The sequence below is a fragment of the Sapajus apella genome, unplaced genomic scaffold (assembly GCF_009761245.1).
Source record: "Sapajus apella isolate SASKATOON/1434 unplaced genomic scaffold, GSC_monkey_1.0 scaffold55, whole genome shotgun sequence".
NCBI classification, from domain to species: domain Eukaryota; kingdom Metazoa; phylum Chordata; class Mammalia; order Primates; family Cebidae; genus Sapajus; species Sapajus apella.
This window is the reverse complement of record NW_022436995.1, coordinates 1,313,585-1,334,579: the sequence shown is the minus strand read 5'-3', so window position 1 is coordinate 1,334,579 and position 20,995 is coordinate 1,313,585. Positions and strand designations below refer to the sequence as shown.

General features: G+C 38.3%; 2 protein-coding genes across 9 annotated transcripts in view; one reads left to right on the top strand and one right to left on the bottom strand.

Moving 5' to 3' along the window:
* Nucleotides 1-3,211, bottom strand: part of TOGARAM1 (TOG array regulator of axonemal microtubules 1) — a 101,544-nt gene extending 98,333 nt beyond the window's left edge. For all 4 annotated transcript variants that reach the window (XM_032244489.1, XM_032244491.1, XM_032244490.1 and 1 more), the window contains exon 1: nucleotides 933-3,211. In XM_032244489.1, coding sequence (XP_032100380.1) covers nucleotides 933-2,975 — 2,043 coding nt within the window. In that variant the 5' untranslated portion in view covers nucleotides 2,976-3,211. The remainder of the gene's footprint in view (nucleotides 1-932) is intronic.
* Nucleotides 3,212-3,354: 143 nt separating this feature from the next.
* The window catches only part of KLHL28 (kelch like family member 28), a 40,966-nt gene continuing 23,325 nt past the window's right edge, over nucleotides 3,355-20,995 (top strand). Inside the window, exons 1-2 of one of the 5 annotated variants that reach the window (XM_032244494.1) lie at nucleotides 3,355-3,540; nucleotides 4,282-4,519. In XM_032244494.1, the coding sequence (XP_032100385.1) occupies nucleotides 4,478-4,519 (42 nt within the window). In that variant the 5' untranslated portion in view covers nucleotides 3,355-3,540; nucleotides 4,282-4,477. Of the gene's footprint in view, nucleotides 3,790-4,281; nucleotides 4,520-20,761; nucleotides 20,878-20,995 lie in introns of those variants that run through there. The other 4 variants (XM_032244493.1, XM_032244498.1, XM_032244496.1 and 1 more) reach the window with 4 other exon arrangements.

The window sequence follows — 20,995 nt, the reverse complement described above, 5'->3', positions numbered from 1 at the left end:
CTTCAAGGAATCGTCCTGAACGTTATGTTAAGGAAGTGCTCAGACTTAAAGAACAGTAATGTTAAAAGGATACAGGAGCCAGCCACTAGTCAAATTTGGAACAGTTTTAGCATACAAAAGTCAAAAAATTTTGAGTAAAAAAAAAATACTATGTACTTAATTATTAAAAATAGAAGAAAAAAATTGCAGGTATAATTCTTAGGAGATATATGCCGAAATATTTAGGAGTGAATCTCAAGATATCCACAATTTACTTTCAAATGGTTCAGCAAATATGGAGGAAATACATCAAGATGTTACAACTGGTAAAAATAGATGAAGTATATGGGTATTCATTGTACTCTTAACTTACGTGTAGATTTGGATTTTTTTAAAATAAAGGTTTGGGGGCGAAATCTCAGTTCAAACGTCATATCTTCTGTGGAGGCTTTTTTTGTACTTTTCTAGTGGAATTATTTTTTTCTATCTTCAGTTTTCCTGCAGAATTCTGTTTATATTTAGACTTTAGCACTTAACAAATTTGTTAATTGCTAATTCCTAGGTCTGATCTTTTTCCTATACTGTGTGAAACTGGCCTCATCCTCATTCCCAGAATTTAGCTCTTTATCTGGCACCTACTAGGTATTCAATGTTTGTTGTATGAATGAGATAACTGACATGCCACAGTAACAAGCTAAAACTTAATCTTGATATTGTCTACATCACCAGTCTCAAATTTAATCAAATCTATCAAGCAGGAACCCTGTGAAATGGTCCTTTGTGACCTGTACCATTATAATGAGTACCCACATTAACATTCAGATTGATTTTAAATTGATTTAAAACAAAGCATAACATGTTTCCCTCAAGGAGGCTGACCCTTAAGTCATCACAGGCATATTTTCATTTTAAATTCTTCACACTTTTGACTCAAGAAAATTAGAGAAGCATACCTGCTCTATATCCTTGGAAGTGGAAGTCTGGTTTTCTCCCATGATTCCAGGCTGCTCATTTTCCCATGGTAATTTATTTTTTCCTTTTCCTGCACTTAATACCCTTCGGGTACAGATAGTTGGACTGTAAGATCCATAAATTTGCATGCTATCCCTCATGTGGTCACCACAGTGGCAGTGTGCACTCTGAGTTCTGTTACCAGCCAGAAGCCAGTCAGTATCTGCTCCATATGCCAAATGGTTTGACCTATCCTGGGCAGAAGATGGCATGAGTACTGCATATTCCACAAATCCCTGCTCTGTTAGCCTTGGTAAGGTTTTCCTAGCCAGTCTGGCCTGCACAGCATTCATCACTCCATCTCCATTATCTTGCAGTTCAACAGTATCCACAGCTTTAAAAAGGATGCTGGTTTTACCTGAGCCCATTGATGATGCCAACACAGCAAAAGCTTCTAAAGCTGCTTGGCGTACCCTGCGTTTGCTATCTACAAGAGCTGGGGCTAGATCAAAGGACAGTTTGGGCAAGTCAAAATCCTCACTAGGATAGGTCAGCAGGGAGCAGATGCATATGTTCACCACCTCCTCTCTCACTCTGGAATGCTTATGCTTGAGATGTTCCAGGAGTAAACAAAGAACCTGCTGAGGTCCTACTTCCTTCATTAGCTTGAGGAAGATTTTCATGTATTCTTGTTTAATCACCAACTTGTTGTCTGCCAGCACTTTGACAGAAGCTGCAATAACTGGTCCCAAAAACTGCTGTACCTGCTCTCCAAGGCGAGTAACCAGTAAATGCAGGACCTGAAGTGTGCCATGGACCACTTTGAAGTTAGAATCATCTAACAAATTATATAGCAAACTAATGAAGCCAACAAGACTAGAATGAGGAGTAGAACTAGGGTTAAATTTTCCCAGCACCTGCTTTAGTTCTTCGACGGCCTGAGTCCGGTTCTTATAGTCTTCCTGATCCAACAACCGTGAATGCAGCTCCTGAGGAATAATCCCAAATTTAAGATTGCTGTTGGAAAGAGTCACTGGACAGGGAAGGGGATCTTGAGGAAATCCAGAGGCTTCAAGTTCCAAATAATAAGGAACCTCACCTCCAAACTGGGACTCCAGGCGGCGGTTGTAGTGTCTCCTCAGGGCAGAGGGCAGACGAGAAATATAAGACTGAAATCTGTCTTGGCCAAGTCGCTCCCCAATTTGTTGAAGTGCGGAGAAAGCTGTCTCAGATTCTTCTTCTGTCTCCTGATCACCAAGCTTTCGGGCTAGGGATATTATCACCTCAGTGAGATCCAGACCAAGTAACAAGTCCTCAGTAGTAAGCAAGATGGGGAGCAGCAGTGCTGTGGAAGCTCTAAGTCGGGCATCGGTACTTTCCAGTCCTTGCTGTATAAGCGTTCTCAGCACCTCTCCAGAACTACGTTTCAGACATATATGCAGGATCTGCAGCGCATCTTTCCGCAAGGCTGGATTCTCTTCCCGTAACGAGACAACTAGTTGAGGCAAAAGTGCTAAGCTAAAGGCCTCTTCCAGCTGGCCTGCCTCCCCCTGACCCCGGAGAACGTCTGAGAGAAATTGCATGCAGAGTCGCTTCTCATCACTACCTCCTTCCACAAGCACTCGGCCCAGTGCCCGATACAAAGCTTCCTTGCGTCGGGGAAAGCCAAGTCGACCGCCCCGCCTCGGCAAAGCAGCTTGCAAAGCCTGAAAGGCCTCAGAAGGATCCGGCGCGGTGCGGAGGAGTTGACGGAGCCGAGTTTCCTCTTCATCTCCCCCAGACAAACTGCCTCCAGACCCAGACCAGCTGCTAGAGGCTGCCTCCGAGGGCATCAAGACGGCCGAGGCCAGAGGCGAGGTTGTAGTGGGGCAGGAACCGTGGTCCCCCGCAGCTCCACGGCAGTAGTAGTTTTTCTCTCCTCTCATAATGCCCCCAACTTGACTATCAGTCTCTGAGGCGGAAGGACGACTGCGTCTCTGGAGCTGATAGGCACAGAGGACTGGAAAGGGCGGCAGCAGAAGCAGGGCGGAGGGCGCAGCCGCCATGCAGGGTCGTCAGGTGGCGGTGGCTGGAAGAAACCATTGCCGTCTCTGACGGGCTAGATGGAGCCCAGACTTCCAGATCCTCTCCAAGGCCCAAACTGCAGAAGAGGAAAAAGAACAGCTTCAACCTGCCGCCAGGCCGCCCCCAACTCCGGGAGGCAGCCTCTGGCAAAATGGCCCCCGTCTGCGCCCTAGACCCCACAGCTGCCACCGGGCGTAACCAGGGGCACCACGTGACCAAACCGATCGCTTCCATGGTGATGTACCCAGCGCGGACCTCTTAACCCGGAAATCCACTTGCCGTGATGAATGCTGGGTTACGTAGTTTACGTCAGATGTTAAGACTAGGCCAAAGTCTCCTGGAAGAGGAAGTCACAACGCTGTGAACGGAGAAGGGAGGACGGGTGAAGACATTAGACGGATGTGACGCTTTCCTTGCTCTGGGCGGAAGTTGCCCGCCCCACCCATAAGAGTTGGGGTTAGACCGGAGCTAGTGAGGATCCAGCCCAGGTTCCAATTGTCCGCGACTCCTCCTCCTGTCGCTGCCAGCGTGATTACTGGGACTCAGGTATTTTCCTTTTGCTGTCCTCCAGCGGTGCAGGCTTTGGCAGTGTTTTGCCTGAATGCCACTGGTGCTAGAGTAAGAGGCAAAGGAATGAACGGAGCAGGTGGAAAGAGAGGCGACATCTTCTTGTGCAGGGCTCGTTACCCTTGTAAACGCGTTACTCTCTACAGCCCTGAGTAACAGCGATCCTTTCCTCTTGCCATCTGCTTATCAGGACAGAAGATCCAGACCACGGCCAAGCTCACAAATCGGGTACTTTTTTTTTCAATTCCTGGTTTTTGGGGCCTTTATTCTCCCCGCCCTCCTACCCCTTCTCCTTTTGTCGACTTCTCTTAACCCTCCGGCCGTGGAGGGTTAATTTTTCGGGGGTGGGGTGAGGGGTGGCGGCTTTGTTTCCTTACCCCCATCACTTTGCGTTCTCTATAAACGCACACAATCTGGAAATAGGTCTGTTTTTTTGTTTTTGTTTTTTGTTTTTCTGTAGCTAACCGCCTCTCCCGTAGCCGTTATCAAAGTCTTTCCTTCTAATGCAGTTCCTCTTTGGGACTCTCCCCTTCCCTCCGCCCCCTCCGTCTGCCGCCCTAGCCTCCCTGCAGGATCCTCAAGCGTCTCTGCAGCCTTTCAGTCTCCTAGAGACAGATTGCGAAGACAATTTCAGTTGCGGTGGAAGTTCTTAGCATCACGGTTCTAAGGGAATTCTGCCCTGTGGATTTAGGAATGATAGTAGACATTTCTTTATTTTAGGCGAACTGAGAATTTGGTGTGCATTTTTCTTCTCGTAAATGATACTTAAACGGACACATTGGAAGAGCTGGAGTGTCTAGTGTGAGCCTGAATGCTTTGGAGTGTGGAAGAGAGATGTTTTTTTTGAAGGAGTAATACAATTACTTTTGAATGACCCGTGCGAAAAGTCTAAGTTATCATTTGAAGACCCAAATTTATGCACTTCAGATGCAAGTATTCCTACCCTGCTCTGTACCAGGTGGGATTTCTCTTAAATACTTTTTAAAGCCTTGGAATAATTGAGTCACATATGCCAAACAGCTTTATAAATAATGCTCCCAGCTGATGCAAGTGCAAAAGTAATTTCTGGACTTTTGCCTTAAAGCACAATTTGAATATCACAGATTTTTTTGCGGGGATTGGAGGGGAATAGACTATTAATGTAAATGAGGCTGTGTAAATATACATCCTGTGTTTTGATTTAAATTCTAGGTTGTTACTTTGGTTTTAATGGCCATTTTCGTGTTTAAATTAATCTACCTAAATTAGGATTGGCTAGCATGTTTGATTTTAGGGACAGGTTAAAAGAAGGTGAAAAAACAATAAATGATTGTAGCAGTTGTCGATGAGAAAGTGTTTGATTCTCATATTTCCAACCTAAGAAGCTTAAATGTATAGACTTCTGCTCATGTATTGCCCAGACTTGAGGAACCCAGTTCAAACTAACCTAGAGAATGATGTACACATTACAATGCCAGTTTATGTTGGATCGGAATTTTCAGGTTGAAAATCCAGTACACCCTTTCTTGTACCCAAGAACTTGGGAAGCCAAGTTAATAACTAGAGGTTGTGTAGTAATCATGGAATCACAGAAAAGGAACTTCAAAAGTCTTAAATGAACGACGTGGATACTTAAGCAGTTATCATGCCCTGTTCCTGGGAACAAAGCAAGATGAGTCTTCCTTTTGACTCGTTTTTTTAGGTCCCTGTGGATTATTATACATTGCAGATTGCTGTTTATTTTATATCTGTTATATTTTGTCTCTTCGATTGAAGACTTAGAAGATGCATTAGTCTCCACGGTGGATATTCATCAGCATCACGTCTTACTGATTATCTTTTAGAGTCATTTTGTGGAACGTAAATCTCATACGTTTAATGTGTATTCTGTTTATTACGAAGCAGATGTTTTTAAAAAATCTTACTTTGGAGGCCGGGCATGGTGACTCACACCTGTAATCCCAGCACTTTGGGGGGCCAAGGTGGGTAGATCACAAGGTCAAGAGTTCAAGACCAGCCTGACCAACATGGTGAAACCCCACCTCTACTAAACATACAGAAATTAGCCAGTGTGGTGGTGGGCACCTGTAGTCTGAGTTTCTCAGGAGTAGGCTGGGGCCGAAGAATTGTTTGAACCCTGGAGATGGAGGTTGCAGCGAGCCAAGATTGTGCCACTGCACTCCACCCTGGGCAACGGAGTGGGACTGCATCTCAGAAAAAAAAAAGAATCTTACTTTGGAAATCTAGGAATTCCTCATATATTGACTTAAGCCTTTTGTGTTTAATCATATGAGTACAAGTTTTTAATCAATTTTTAGAATAGTAGAATACACTATTAGGTGTTTTATTAATAGTACACCTCAGAAAGTTAAAAGGACATGGTTAAGGATACATTGAAAATTGCAAATTCAGGTAAAACAAATTTAAAATTTCAGTAACTTTAAGAGTGTAATTAAATTAGTGAATTATAGGAATGTTTGTGCTACATATGTTAATTTTCTTAGCTGCACTTAAGGGTAAACACAATTGCCTTAAAAACTTCCTTTATTTCTAGAATCAGAGATAACACATTAGTTCCCTGGGCGAGTCACTATGATTTTTCTGTGCTCTTACTCAAATTTTACAGACATCTAGGAATATTGAACATCAGTGTGAATTCTGTAAACTATAAAGAATTTTGTATAGTTTGAGAAGTTATTGTGAAGAAATGCTATGCAAATGAAAGTTGCTATTAATATTAACAAATAATTACAATAATACCATGTTTTGAGTATTTACTATGTGCCATGCACCATGCTAGGTACTTAGTAAATATTAACTCATTTAATCCTCACAAGAATTTTTTGAGGTTACATCTTCTACATTTGGACTATGACAATTTTATGGGTGTTTCCACAAAAGAGTAATTGGACAGAGGAAGAAAGTAAAACTCACATTTGCTTAGAGCTTGGAGAAGGTTTTATTGGAGGTCAGTATTGAAACTTTAGGATAAAATTAGATTTTTTTCCATTGTTAATTATTCATATATTTTATTATATATCATTGGATTATATATTTTTTCATTTTTTTTTCAATCCTTGTTTGGTTGAAGATTATCTTTTAATTTATCTTTTTTGAATTACTAATCAAAATCTTTTTAGTTTCTTGTTTGAGGTAATACTTTAATAAGTTAAGAAATTGAGGCCGGACACGGTGGCTCACGCCTATAATCCTAGCACTTTGGGAGGCCGAGGCAGGTGGGTCATGAGGTCAAGAGATCGAGACCATCCTGGTCAACATGGTGAAACCTCGTCTCTACTAAAAATACAAAAATTAGCTGGGCATGATGGTGCGTGCCTGTAGTCCCAGCTACTCGGGAGGCTGAGGTAGGAGAATTGCTTGAACCCAGGAGGCGGAGGTTGCGGTGAGCTGATATCGTGCCATTGCACTCCAGTCTGGGCAACAACAGCGAAACTCTGTCTCAAAAAAAAAAAAAAAAAAGAAATTGTGAGCTTATTTTATACAGTATTGAATCAGTTTTCTTGATGTGTAAGAGTGATATATTTTCATCTGCTTAGGTTTATCTTCCAAAGCCATTACATATTTCTGTCTTCAGTCAAAACCATAATTTTAAACGAAAATCTAACTTGTATTGCATATTAATTACTATATATAAGTTAACAGAATTTCACGTCTGTTGCAAACAGTTTTTCAGTGGACGGGTTAATTATGTAACTTAGACACCTGTCATAACATAGATTCAGAAATAACACAGAAGAAAGCAAGTTCCTAAAGCCATTACCACATCCAGTAAGGCTCTGACAGGCTTCTAATAATAATCTTAGTCAAGTAATAATAAAAGGCAAATCTCAGAGAAAGGGAAAAATCCCAATTTATTCCATAGGCTTACTGATAATTATATACCATTCTTAGTTGAATTCTCCTGTCAAGAAAGTTGAACTGTGGGAAACAAATTTAAGAAAAGAGCAGATGCAATAAAATATTCTCCTAATTTCATAAATCATTTCTTATTTTCTCCTTTTACAGAAAACTAATTTTTTTTTTTTTAGCATAATCTTGATTTCTGCTCCCCATTTACTTACTCTGGTTGTGATCTATATAGGGTGGCAGATAATTGCCTCCCAGCTGATTTCAGCACCACTGTTTTGTGACTTAGGTGTCAATTAAGTTGGTAGGAACTAAACTCACAACTTGACCTTTATTAACTTAGTTTCAGAGCCTAAAGTTACTGTAGACTATGGAAAGTTTGTTTTTATTTTAATTTCAAGTAGATACTTTTTATTCCTTATTGACTAATGCAGTTACCAAGATTCAGAATACTGTGGCAGGGATATGGAGGAACCTGCTATACCAAATCTGCTTTTAGACAAATACTGGAAGGCAAAGATTGTTTCTTAGATCCCTCTTTATTTCATTTTAAAGCCCTGATGTATTTTTTGTATCTAATGTGTATATATTTTATAAAGATTTTATATGAATGATCTATCCTCTTTGGATTTCTGTTCTGCACACTTTTAGTTTCTTGAGTTAAAATTTTAATAAGATTAAGAAATTCTGAGCTTGTTTCATAAATGAGGCAGTATAATAGAATATTTAAGAATTACATAGACAGAATGCCAAGGTTTAAACCTTGCCTTGGACTTAATTTCTTTGTGCCTCAAATTTCTTTATCTGTAAAATGGTAGTAACAATAACAGGTCCTATTATATTGTTGCTCTGAGAATGAAGGGAATTAATACATGTAAAAAGCTTAGAACATTAACTGGTCCATTATGATCGTCAAAGGTATTCTAGATGCTCTTTCATAGAATAATTTCATTTTTTGAGAAGTGACAACAATAATAAATATATTCAGAAAATATTTTAAGCAGCTCAACATTGTTTGGCATTTAATTTTTTGAATGTAATGTGTAGAGAGCATTGTTCTAAGATTAAGCAAACATTCTAGTCTCAGTAATGTCTTTTACTAATGATGTGACCTTGCTGATTCATTTAAACTCTCTGAATTTAGGATTCTAAAACTGTAAGTCTTATTCAAAATTTAGTGCCTTATATTTTCTGTTTTTAAGAAAAAATTTTCTTACTGTGCAAAATTTTAAAAACATGTAAAAGCAGAACAATATGATGACCATCCATTTACCTATCATGCATCTTCAATTATTATCAACTCATGACAACATCTGTATCACCTTCCACTCCTTCATCCACTTTGATTTTGAAGCAAATTCCTAACAGTATATTATTTCATCTACAAATATTTCAATACAGCTGGTCGTGGGGGCTCACACCTGTAATCCCAGCTCTTTGGGAGGCCAACGCAAGAGGATTGCTTGAGGCCAAAAGTTCAAGACCAACCTGGACAACATAGTGAGATTCCATCTCTACAAAAAATTAAAATAAAAAATATTAGCCAGGTATGGTAGCATGCACTTGTAGCTCTAGCTACTCAGGAGGCCGAGGAAGGAGAATCCCTTGAGCCCAGGAGTTCAAGGTAACAGTGAGCAGTGATTGCACCATTGGATACCAATTTCAGTATGTATTTGTAAAAGATAAAAGCTGTTAAAAACACAAACACTGGCTGGGCGTGGTGGCTCAAGCCTGTAATCCCAGCACTTTGGGAGGCCGAGGCGGGTGGATCACAAGGTCAAGAGATCAAGACCATCCTGGTCAACATGGTGAAACCCCGTCTCTATAAAACTACAAAAAATTAGCTGGGCATGGTGGCGCGTGCCTGTAATCCCAGCTACTCAGGAGGCTGAGGCAGGAGAATTGCCTGAACCCAGGAGGCGGAGGTTGCGGTGAGCCGAGATCGCGCCATTGCACTCCAGCCTGGGTAACAAGAGCGAAACTCCGTCTCAAAAAAAAAAAAAAAAAAAAAAACACAAACACTATTCAGCAACAAAAAATAACAGATTAGTTAATATATTAATAATCCAGTCAGTTTGTAAATTTCCAACTGTTTTCTAAATATGTGGGTGCACACACAAGTGTATGGTTCACAGGTTGTATTTGGTTGATATGTCTTTTAAATTTACTTTATAGGTTCATTCTCTTTATTTCTTGCAGTTTGTTTGTTGAGGAATTTAGTTTATTTTACAAGATTTTTCACAGTCACTATGTTTTTGCAACTTTCTGGTATTATTTAACATGATTTTTCTATTTTCTATATTTTATGTAAATTAATAAAGGTAGAGAATTGACTGTAGTTTAATTTGCTTGACTTTGGTATGTGTTGCGGTGGGATGTGAGAATACTCATGGGTGTTATGTTCCTCCATCAGAATGCCCAATTATCTGGCTGTCTCTCTTTTTGTGATATAAACAGCCCTTTATAATCAATGATCAATATTTATTAAGGATGCAAACTGGTAATATTCCATTATTCCTTCTTTATTATAAACAGGAACACTTTTTTTTTTTTTTTTTGAGACAGAATCTCGCTCTGTCACCAGTCTGGAGTGCAGTGGAGCCATCTCGGCTCACTGCACCCTCTGCCTCCTGGGTTCAAACAATTCTCCTGCCTCAGCCTCCCGAGTATCTGGGACTAAATACAAAATGTAGTTGCCACCACACCCAGCTCATTTTTGTATTTTTAGTAGAGACAGGGTTTCACCATGTTGGGGACGATGGTCTCAATCTTTTTACCTCATGATCCACCTGCCTCAGCCTCCCAAAGTGCTGGGATTACAGGTATGAGCCACTGTGCCTGGCCAGGAATACTTGTAAAAATTGAAACCTGGCTCATGCCTATAACTCCAGCACTTTGGGAGGCCGAGGTGGGAGGATCACTTATGACCAGGAGATCAAAACTAGTATGCAGGCAAGGCAGTAAGACTCTATCTCTTTAAAAAAAAAAAAAAACAAAAAAAAAAACCCACATCTATTTGGAAACCCAGTAGTATAGTTAGCATAGGAAAGGCATGATAAATGTTTGATTCTTTCTATTTGTTTACTCAGTTTCAAATAGTGAGTTTGTTCATTAGCATCCTCCCTTGGTGACCATTAGGACATTTTTTAAGTATCATATTAACTCATATATTTAAAGGATCAAATGTCTTTTAATCAATTGCAGTTATTACTATTGATGATCAGTATGTCCTGTCTTTGACTAGTGAAAGTCTATTCAATTTTGTCCTTCACTATTTTTTATATGACTCTTGAAGTACTTGTTAGCTTTCTTGCTATCTAGGATTTATTTATTTATTTATTTTGAGACACGGTCTCACTCTGTCTCCCAGGCTGAAGTACAGTTGTGTGATCACTGCTCACTGCAGCCTCAACCTCCTGGGCACAAGCAATTCTCCTAGCTCAGCCCTCAAGTAGCTGAGACTACAGGCATGTGCCACCACTCCCAGCTAATTTTTTTGTTTGTTTTTTTTCTTTGTAGAGATGGAATTTCACCATGTTGCCCAGTCTGGCCTCAAACTCCTGGGCTCAAGCAATCCTCCCATCTAAGCCTCCCAAAGTGCTAGGATTACACTATCTGGGATTTAGATTCCAAATTTATCTTGACATCTTCTGCCCCAGACATGGAATCAGCCATTTGTCCAAGGAGTTCTCTGTTCTCTTTGAGAGAAGTGGTATTTAGGGACTACATCTGAATGCTAGAAATGTTCTTTGCTGCTAGGATGGTCAGTTTCTAGACCTTTTCTAAGTAGACAGAGCTAGGAAATATAATTTTTTTCCACAAAATAGTATTACATATATTTAATATGTATGTATATTTCACATGTATTTTATATATTATATATAAATTATATATTAGCATATGTGAATATTTCCTGTTATTTATATACATGTATTAATTCTGATACTTTTTATTCAAATACAGACTATGAGGTTCATAATTAACATTAGTGTTACATCTTTATCTTCATTTCCCATACCCAGAATCCCAGATCACAGTGACCTTAGGGATGTTAGGATATCATATCATTACTCATTTGCTTTATAGTGCAGTACATACATTAATAGTGTCAGAATACAAATAAACAACGTCTTCATCAACAATGTGATGTGAGGCCGGGCGCGGTGGCTCAAGCCTGTAATCCCAGCACTTTGGGAGGCCGAGGCGGGTGGATCACAAGGTCAAGAGATCGAGACCATCCTGGTCAACATGGTGAAACCCCGTCTCTACTAAAACTACAAAAAATTAGCTGGGCATGGTGGCGCGTGTCTGTAGTCCCAGCTACGCAGGAGGCTGAGGCAGGAGAATTGCCTGAACCCAGGAGGCGGAGGTTGCGGTGAGCCGAGATCGCGCCATTGCACTCCAGCCTGGGTAACAAGAGCGAAACTCCGTCTCAAAAAAAAAAAAAAAAAAACAATGTGATGTGATTACTGAAAACAGCATAAGATATATATTTTAGGGCATATTGCAATAGAGACTGTCAAATTACTGTTTTAAAGTTATTTGGAATGGTATGGTAAGGTCACTGACTAGGTATATATTTGCTTCCTTTGCATTTTCAAATTTCTTATGGATCATGTTTTTAAGATTTAATTTTGCTGTGTAATTATGTAAAATACTTTTCTGATCCCACAGTCAAATCTATAAAACAGAGTATATTTAAAGATGTCTACCTTCTGTCTCTGTCCTCTCTAGTTTGTTCCATACCTCCTCCTATTAGGTAACCTTTAAAAGTATATATTGTTTAATATTTCCTTTGTTTTTTAATAGAAATGATTATGTATATTTGTAATCTTCCCTTTCATAGATAAATAGTGACACACCAAATACACATTTTGCTTAGATCAGGGAGATCACTGCAGAGTATTCTATACAGAGAATCCCTATTCCTTTTCATCACTGTATAGTACTCTATTGTGTGGATGTTCTATAGTTTTCACAACCGTTCTTTTGTTGGTGAACATTAGAGTTGTTTTAAAATTCTTGGTCAATTGCCTTTTGGTCTCTTAAATATGAGGAATAAGCCAGGTGCAGTGGCTCACGCCTGTAATCCCAGCACTTTGGGAGGCTGAGGTGGTTGGATCACCTGAGGTCAGGAGTTTGAGCAGCCTGGCCAACATGGTGAAACCCCATCTCTATTTTAAAAATAAATAAATAAATAAATAAAAATAAAATAATATGAGGAATAAGAAACTGGAGTATATTCTTTTGTTTTTATAGATAGACCTGCAATTATTAGCCCTATGGATTTGTTTTTATATATTTTTGGCAGTATAATTTTTGGATAGATTCTTAGAGGTAGGGTTTTTGGGTCAAAGGCTAAATCCAAATGTAATTTTGCTAGATTTTGACAGATTTACCTCCACAGGTTTTGTATCATTTTCCATTTCCACAGCAATGAGTGAGATTTCTTGTTTCTCATATCCTCATCAATAGTGTATACTGTCAAGAGAGAATTGTTAACCTCATGTAGTTTTAATTTATTTGATTTTTAAGTGAAGTTGAGCAATTTTTGTGTGGTTAAAACCATTTATATTTTTAACCATCTGTTCATTTCTTTAACCAATTTTTTTTGATAGGGCTAGAGAATTTTAGAAACATTGCATATATTACTGATATATATTTTGTAGATGCTACAAATATTTTTCTCGATATCATTTATATTTTTACTTATGATTTCTTTATTCCATATTTTTTAAAATATAATCAGTTTTATCTATTTTTTTCACTGATGTCTTCTGGATTTTGTTATGTAGTTAGGAAACTGTTCCCTAATCCCAGGTTGTCTTAGTTTGTTTTCCGTTACTTATAACAAAATATCTGAAACTGGGTAATTTATAAATAAAAGGAATTTATTTCTTACAGTTATGGAGGTTGAGAGTCCAAGGTCAAGGGGCCACATCTGGTGAGAGCTTTCTTCGGGGTGTATCTGGTGGGAGCCTTCTTGCTGATGGGAACTCTGCAGAGTCCCGAGGCAGCACAAGGCCTCACATGGTGAGGGGGCTGAGTGTGTTAGCTCAGCTCTCTCTTCCTCTTCTTATAAAGCCACTGGTCCCACTACTGTATAACACTTTAATTTGCTAACATGTTACTTCATTAATCCGTAAGTGGATTAATCCATTCGTGAGGACTCTGCCAGTTACCTCTTAAAAGCCCTACCTCTCAGTACTACCACATTGAGGAATAAATTTCAACATGAGTTTTCACCCCCATTTTATTCTAATATTTAGCTAATTGCATTTTTTGTTTTTTTGGTGTTGAGTCTCACTCTGTCACCCAGGCTGGAGTGCAGTGGTGCTATCTCCGTTCACTGCAATCTCCGCCTCCTGGTTCAAGCAATTCTCCTGTCTCAGCCTCCTGAGTAGCTGGGATTACAGGCACCCACCACCACACCCGGCTAATTTTCGTATCTTTAGTATAGACAGGATTTCACCATTTTGATCAGGCTGGTCTTGAACTCCTGACCTTGTGATCTGCCCACCTTGGCCTCCCAAAGTGCTGAGATTACAGGCGTGAGCCACTGCGCCCAGCTACATTTTTCATATGTATACCTCAGATTCATTTGGAATTTATCCTGTTGGTGTAGGTATGCAGCAGAAATCTAATTTTATCTATTTGCATATGACTATTCAGTTATCTCAACATATTTATTTAAACATTTTTCTTTTCCCTTGCTGAGATGCCACCTTTATCATATACTAAACATGCATATTTAAATGATCTACTTTTATATTTTTTATTCTCCATTGATCTATTTTTCCTTACATACTTCTCATTTAATCCCATTAATCCACGACAAATTTTACAAATGAGAACGTTTAAGCTTAGCATAAGTAATTTGCCCAAGCATCAAGTAGCCCAGCTATTAAGTAGCGAAATGTAGACATGAATCCAAATCTCTCTGTCTCTAAAATTAGTGCTTTTACTCACTGTTCTTTCCTGTTTTTTAGGTAGTTACCCTTCCTTTTGCACAAAGTGGTTACTGAGATAAATGAAACTGCCAGTGTAAAACTGACAAATGTAGACTTTGAAGAGTGGAAAGTATTACTTCTTTAATTATGTTTAGCCGTTTATGGGTAAATAACTGAGAACCAAATCTGGTCACAGTTGTCATTCATAATTTTGAAGGCATTATAGTTTTCGAGCCAAACGCAGTGGTGTGCAACTGTAGTCTCAGCTACTGATGAGGCTAAGGCAAGTGGATCACTTGAGCTTAAGAGTTTGAGGTTGCATTGTGCCGTGATCATGCCTTTGAATAGCCATTGGACTCTAGACTGGGCAATGTACTGAGACCCTGTCTCTAAAAAAATTTTTATTTTAAATATTTCTTTAAAATAATTTTCAGTAATTTTTAAGCCATTAAACTCAAGCTGTAAATATTTTAACTGGTTCTGGAACTTTAAGATGCCTAAGAATAACCTGGAGGACTTAAAACACAGTTTGTCCATTTCCTACAGCCCTACTGTCCCATGTCGTTTCTGATTGCTTACATCTGTGATGGAGCTCAAGGATTTACACTTGTAGCAGGTTCCCAAATGTTGCTAATACTGTTGGTACAAGGATCATATTTTGAAAACCACTGTTTTAAAAACTCTATATTTGAAAAAGTTAAGAGTTCTGTACATTTTTCTAAAGTCATATTTTTTCAAACTATATTTGAAAATGTTGGAGTTCTGGACATTTTTCTAAAGTCATATTTTTTTGAGAAAGGAAATGGGCCACTTAAAAAATTTTAAGAATTAATTTGGCCATGTTCAGTTGTTCACACCTGTAATACCAGCACTTGAGAAGGCCAGGGCGGGCAATTGCTTGCATCCAGGAGTTCGAGACTAGCCTAGTTAACACAGTGAAACCCTGTCTCTACAAAACAATAGAAAAACTAGCCGGGCCTGGTGGTGTGTGTCTGTGATCCCAGCTTCATGGGAGGCTGAAGTGGGAGAATCACCTGAGCCCAGGAGGTCGAGGCAGCAGTGAGTAAGCTAAGATCTCACCATCATACTGCAGTCTGGGCAACAGGGGTGAGACCCTGTCTTAAAAACCAAAAAGAATTATGTTATGACAAACTGCTAGTGTAATTCACTTTATTTATTTATTTATTACTTATTTTTGAGATGGAGTTTTGCTCTGTCACCCAGGCTAGAGTGCAGTGGTGTGATCTTGGCTCACTGCAACCTCCACCTCCTGGGTTCAAGTAATTCTCCAGCCTCAGCCTCCTGAGCAACTGGGATTCCAGGAGTGAGCCACCAGGCCTGGCCCTGTAATCCGTTTTAAGTTCCCTATTTTTACCTTGCCTTTTTGAAGTTACTGGTTGACATTGTTTGAATTAAGCATTAAAACTATAATTTTAAAAAATAAATTTTTTTCTCAGTAGTTCTTAAACGGAATGAAAGTATGTCATATGTATCAAATACAATGATAAAAATATGCATGGGCTTTCTTTTATGAAGTTACCTTTATCAGTGCCTTTTCTTTGGCCCATTTTAAACACTTTAATAATTTTTATTATTTTAGAGTAAAATGAATCATGCTGGTTCAAATGAATAGAATGTTTTTTTCACTAGTTGGAATGTTCAGAAAACATTTAAAAAGTTTTAACAACAGAGATCTAGGAAAATGAGATAAAGAAGTATTATAGGGGTATAAGTGTAGGGGAACAACTTTGTAATGGCACTCTGGTGACCTGGCATGTATTCATATAGGCAAAGACTTGGACCTCAGGACTGCAGCTTTTCTGTGGCTTGACACACCTTGTGATTCTCCTGGAATAGAGGGTAAGAGGCCTCTAAGGAGCTGCTATGAGGTCATCTCCCAATTTCCCACTCACCTCTCTATTTCCCCTGGAAGTGTGTCATGAGGCAATTTCTCTTCACTTCCCTGGTTGTGATTAGGTATTCGACTTTTGACCCCACCCCACACCCTTAGAATAGAGCTCAGAATAGAAAACTGCTTAGCCATAGTTTACATTGAGCCTGCCCCTTTTTTGTGCTACCATTTTTGATGTGTGGGACAAGGATCCAGGCAGTTTGCTCTTTGGCTAATCTTTTTACTATCTAAGTAATAAACTGTTTAAATCTAATAAACCATCTAAATTTTAAAACGGCTCATATGTCTCTTTACTGATAGAATTAGTGAGGCTTTGGCCTGGCTTTGGTCATATTTGTTCCCTTGACAGTAAGCAAACTTCCTTCCTTTTTTGGTATGTATGGAAAGGCATTGCATGGGTATAGCTGACAATAATCAAGCTTTTTAAAGGTTGATAAACAATAAAAATAAATAACGTCTACCGATTATTGAGTGCTTACGTACCAACACATAGAAAGGCATATTTACAACTGATATTTATAGTTTTGTCTGTTTTTTAACAAATGGGAAAACTGAGACTTTTGGCTGAGTTTCCCAAGGTCACATAGCTGTTAAACAATACAGACCATATTGTAAGCTGGGCAACCTGACACCAAAGCCCAGTCTCTTAACAGTATACTGCATATCATACAAATATATACGTGTGTGTATAGTTACGTGTTGTGTCTGTACATATGTGTGTGTATATTTATAGACTTATTTTGTGTCATGCATGCATGTCATATGTTGATGGTAATTTACCAGTTTTGAATTGAGCACACAAAAATTAGGTAATCAATAAAAGATCTATCACTATATGATTCCTACTTATATTAAAAATTAATCTAGTCAATATTTCATCACCTTGATTTGAGAATCAATAATTCTGCGATACTTGGTGTTGCCCAGGGTATCAGAGAAGGCAAAGTAGATTTCTTATCTAATAGTAAGAGGTAGTACAACATAGAAAGTTGAACACCTCTCAAGGGACAACTCAAAGAATTCACTAGTAATAATTCATATTTATTAAGAGCCTACAAAGTGATAGGTACTATTCTGAGCCCTTTTTATGTATAAACTCATTTAATCCTCATAGCAATCCTGTATTATAATTATTATTCCTGTTGTTGTTGAGCAACTTTCATTCCTTGGTTTTTCATGTGATAACTCAGATCTCCTTTCTTCCCAGACTCAGTACCTTGGTTCCATTGCCTGTAAGACATGATTTGAATTTCTTCTCTTCGTCGGGTGTTACAGTTTGTTTAGATCCCTTTCAAAGGATGATACCCAAAATCTGTACTACAGATATGGGCTGACATATGCAGAGCAAAGCTAAAATTTCTCCTCTGTAGTATTGTGTATTATAGCTCTGTTAATGCAGTTTAAACCCACATAAGCTTATGGTGTTAAAATAATACTGCAATTAAAATCCCTAAACCTGTTAAACGTGTTCTATAGATGAATCTTTTCTCTCTTATTCTATACTTGGGTAGTTGGTTTGGAATCTACTATAGAATATTTGCATTTATCCCTTTTAAATTTCTTCTTGTTAGATATCAGGTCTTTCGGGATCTTTACTGTGTTAGTAAATGCTTTTGCTGTCCTTTGCAGCTTCATGTCATCTTCAAAGCTCAGGACACACAATATCTTCATCTTGGCCTTATAGAATACCGCTAGAAACATCCCTCTAGGCCTCATCTCTTTAAGTGGTGTACTCTAGGGAGTATTTGTTCCACCAATTGCTAATTTAGCTACCTAATCTAGCTTATATTTTTTTTACTTTTGTTCTTTGAAAAATCATGAAGGACATTATAAAATTACTTACTATGATCTAGTTAAATATCAAGTGTACTTTTCTGATCTACAAGTCTTATAAATACATCTTTAAAAAGAAAGAAACCTAGCCTGTGACATGTCTTACTGTTTTTAGCTCATATATCCTAATCCTAATCTTTATATCTTCTTCTTGGTATTCACAGTGAAATCTTTAATAATTTGTTTTAGAATGTTATCTGAAATGAACAGAAATCTTACCATATTATAGAATTTGTTCATTAACCTGTCTTATTTTTGAAAATAGTCTCCATTCCTGTGGTACTGGTAATGATTCAAGAATCTCATTTTCAGGTTCTTTTAAATACCTTGAGCCGTAATTGTTTAGTCTGAGGGAGCTGAATTTACAAAGTAACTAGGTCTCCTTTTTTAATTTATTCTCTTATTTTTCATATCCATTTTCCTTTTCTGTTGTTCATCCTTAACTTTTTAGTCTATCATTCTCCTTGTTAAATCAGAAAATGAGAGTTGAAGGGGGTATGTTTCACAGAGCAACACATATAATTAAATTAATTGCATGTAAAGGAATATAGTAAATAAATGTTTATATATACCCAGGTAAAGTTAATTTTTGACCTTGATTTTGAGAATTTGAATTGGAAGAAAGGAAGATGAGAGGAGAAAGGTTATAGACAAAATCTAACGTGTGGTTAAGAAAATATTTGGGAGATAGCAAGTTTTTTTTTTTCTTTTTTTTTATTTCATTTTAGGTTTTGGGGTACATGTGAAGAACATGCAAGATTGTTGCATAGGTACACACATGGCAGTGTGCTTTGCTGCCTTCCTCCCCATCACCTATATCTGGCATTTCTCCCCACGCTATCTCTCCCCAACTCCCCACCCCTCTGATAGCAAGTTTTAAATAGAGCTGTAGTTATTACGTGAGCATCATAAGAGTAAAAGGTCAATGTGGAAAAGAATGGGAATTTGAGAAGTAATGAGAATTAGTGAAAGTGGGGATATTATGGGAAGCAGCAGTTTAATACAGTGAGACATAAATATTCTTAATACTCAAGTTGTATATTGTGTAGAACTTTATACTTTAGAGGGTCACTTTCAGGTAAACTTCTGAGATAAGTGGGGTATTCTTTTTTTTTTTTTTTTTTTCTTGAGACAGAGTTTCTCTCTTGTTGCCCATGCTGGAGTGCAGTGGCACAATCTTGGCTCACTGCAGCCTCCACCTCCCAGGTTCAAGTAATTCTCCTGCCTCAGCCTCCTGAGTAGCTGGGACTACAGGCATGCACCACCACACCCGGCTAATTTTTGTGGTTAGTAGAGATGGTGTTTCACTATGTTGGTCAGGGTGATCTTGAACTCCCGACTTCAGGTGATCCACCCACCTCAACCTCCCAAAGTGCTGGGATTTCAGGCATGAGCCACCATACCTCGCCAGGGTATTCCTATTTTATGAATGAAAAGATTAATACTTAGATTACGAAAGGCACCAATGTCACCTAATACATTTCAAGACACAGATGGGACTAAAACTCATTACCTTATATTTCCGAAGTCTGTGTTCCTCACTGATATTGTTATATCCCTATTGCCTCACTACTACCATAGTACTACTGTAGTACAATATCACTTATTCTAATAGTTTATCATGTTTTCATGTACATTGTCTGATTGATTTTCAAAAACCTCAGCTACATTATTACCTGAATAATCTAGTTCAGGTATTATTATGATCTCATTCTGCAAATAAGGAAAACAAAGATTGAGAAGGTAAAGTTAACGAGGACTGCTTTCTTAGTCCCATTACCTATTTTTTCTATCTACTTGCCTTTACTGTTGTTCATTCTTCACTTTTAAGTCTAGATTTTAACTTTGTCATAAAACTGAGGCTAAAAGAAGTTACATAGGTTAAAAAGGTCAACAGTGGAGTCACTAACAGAACATATGCAGATCTAAACTTATGCTTTCTGATTGCTATCTTCTTAGTAGTATGTATTATACTATGGGAAAAAAAGTACCTACTGGAAGACTCAGAAGCTTCTCGGGACTTGTTTATACATGACTGCAATAATATTTGAGAATTTTTCTGGTAGATAACTATGAACTTATTTGCAGAGATCGGACGTAGAGGCTGTTATCAGCTGTAAAGTGGCCATATTAATGTAATTTATTATCTGAATTAAAATTCGGTGTGAAATAAGTATGAAACAATTAAGTACTTGACAAAGATAAAAATTTCAATTGTTGGATTTTTTCCACTTAAAAATGTGCAAGAACGAAGTGCTATACTCTCTCAATTCTGCTAACATTTATATTATTTAATAGTGTTTAAAATGTTTGAATTGATGGTTTTAAGATGGAAACCCAAATACTTTTTTTGTTATTGCCATAACTTGTGTTTCAAATGTGAGACAGAGAGAAAATATCTTATATCGTATACATGCCCTGTATTCGTTTTGTCTAGTCTAAGGAACTGCTATAGTTCATTCTGAAATATCCATGTGTTAATTCTTAAGGTTGCTGTAACAAATTACACAAACTCGGTTGCTTAAAACAAAAGAAATATATTCTCTCAAAGTTTTGGAGGCCAGAAGTCTGAAATTAGTGTCAGTGGACTGAAATTAAGGTAGTAGGACCATGTTCCCTCCGGAAGCTCTACGCGAGAATCTGTTCTTGCCTCTTCTAGCTTCTGGTCACTGTCAATATTCCTGGCCTTGTGGCTGCAGCGCTCTAGTCTCTGCCTCCTTAGTCACATGACCTCCTCTTCTGTCTGTGTCACATCTCCCCCTGCCTCCTTATAAGGTACATGTTGATTGCATTTTGGGCCCAGTTGAATAAGCCAGGATCACCTCCCCATCTTAAAAGTTTTAATCCTTTCCAAAGTCCCTTTTTGCCATATAAAGTAATATTCACAGGTTCC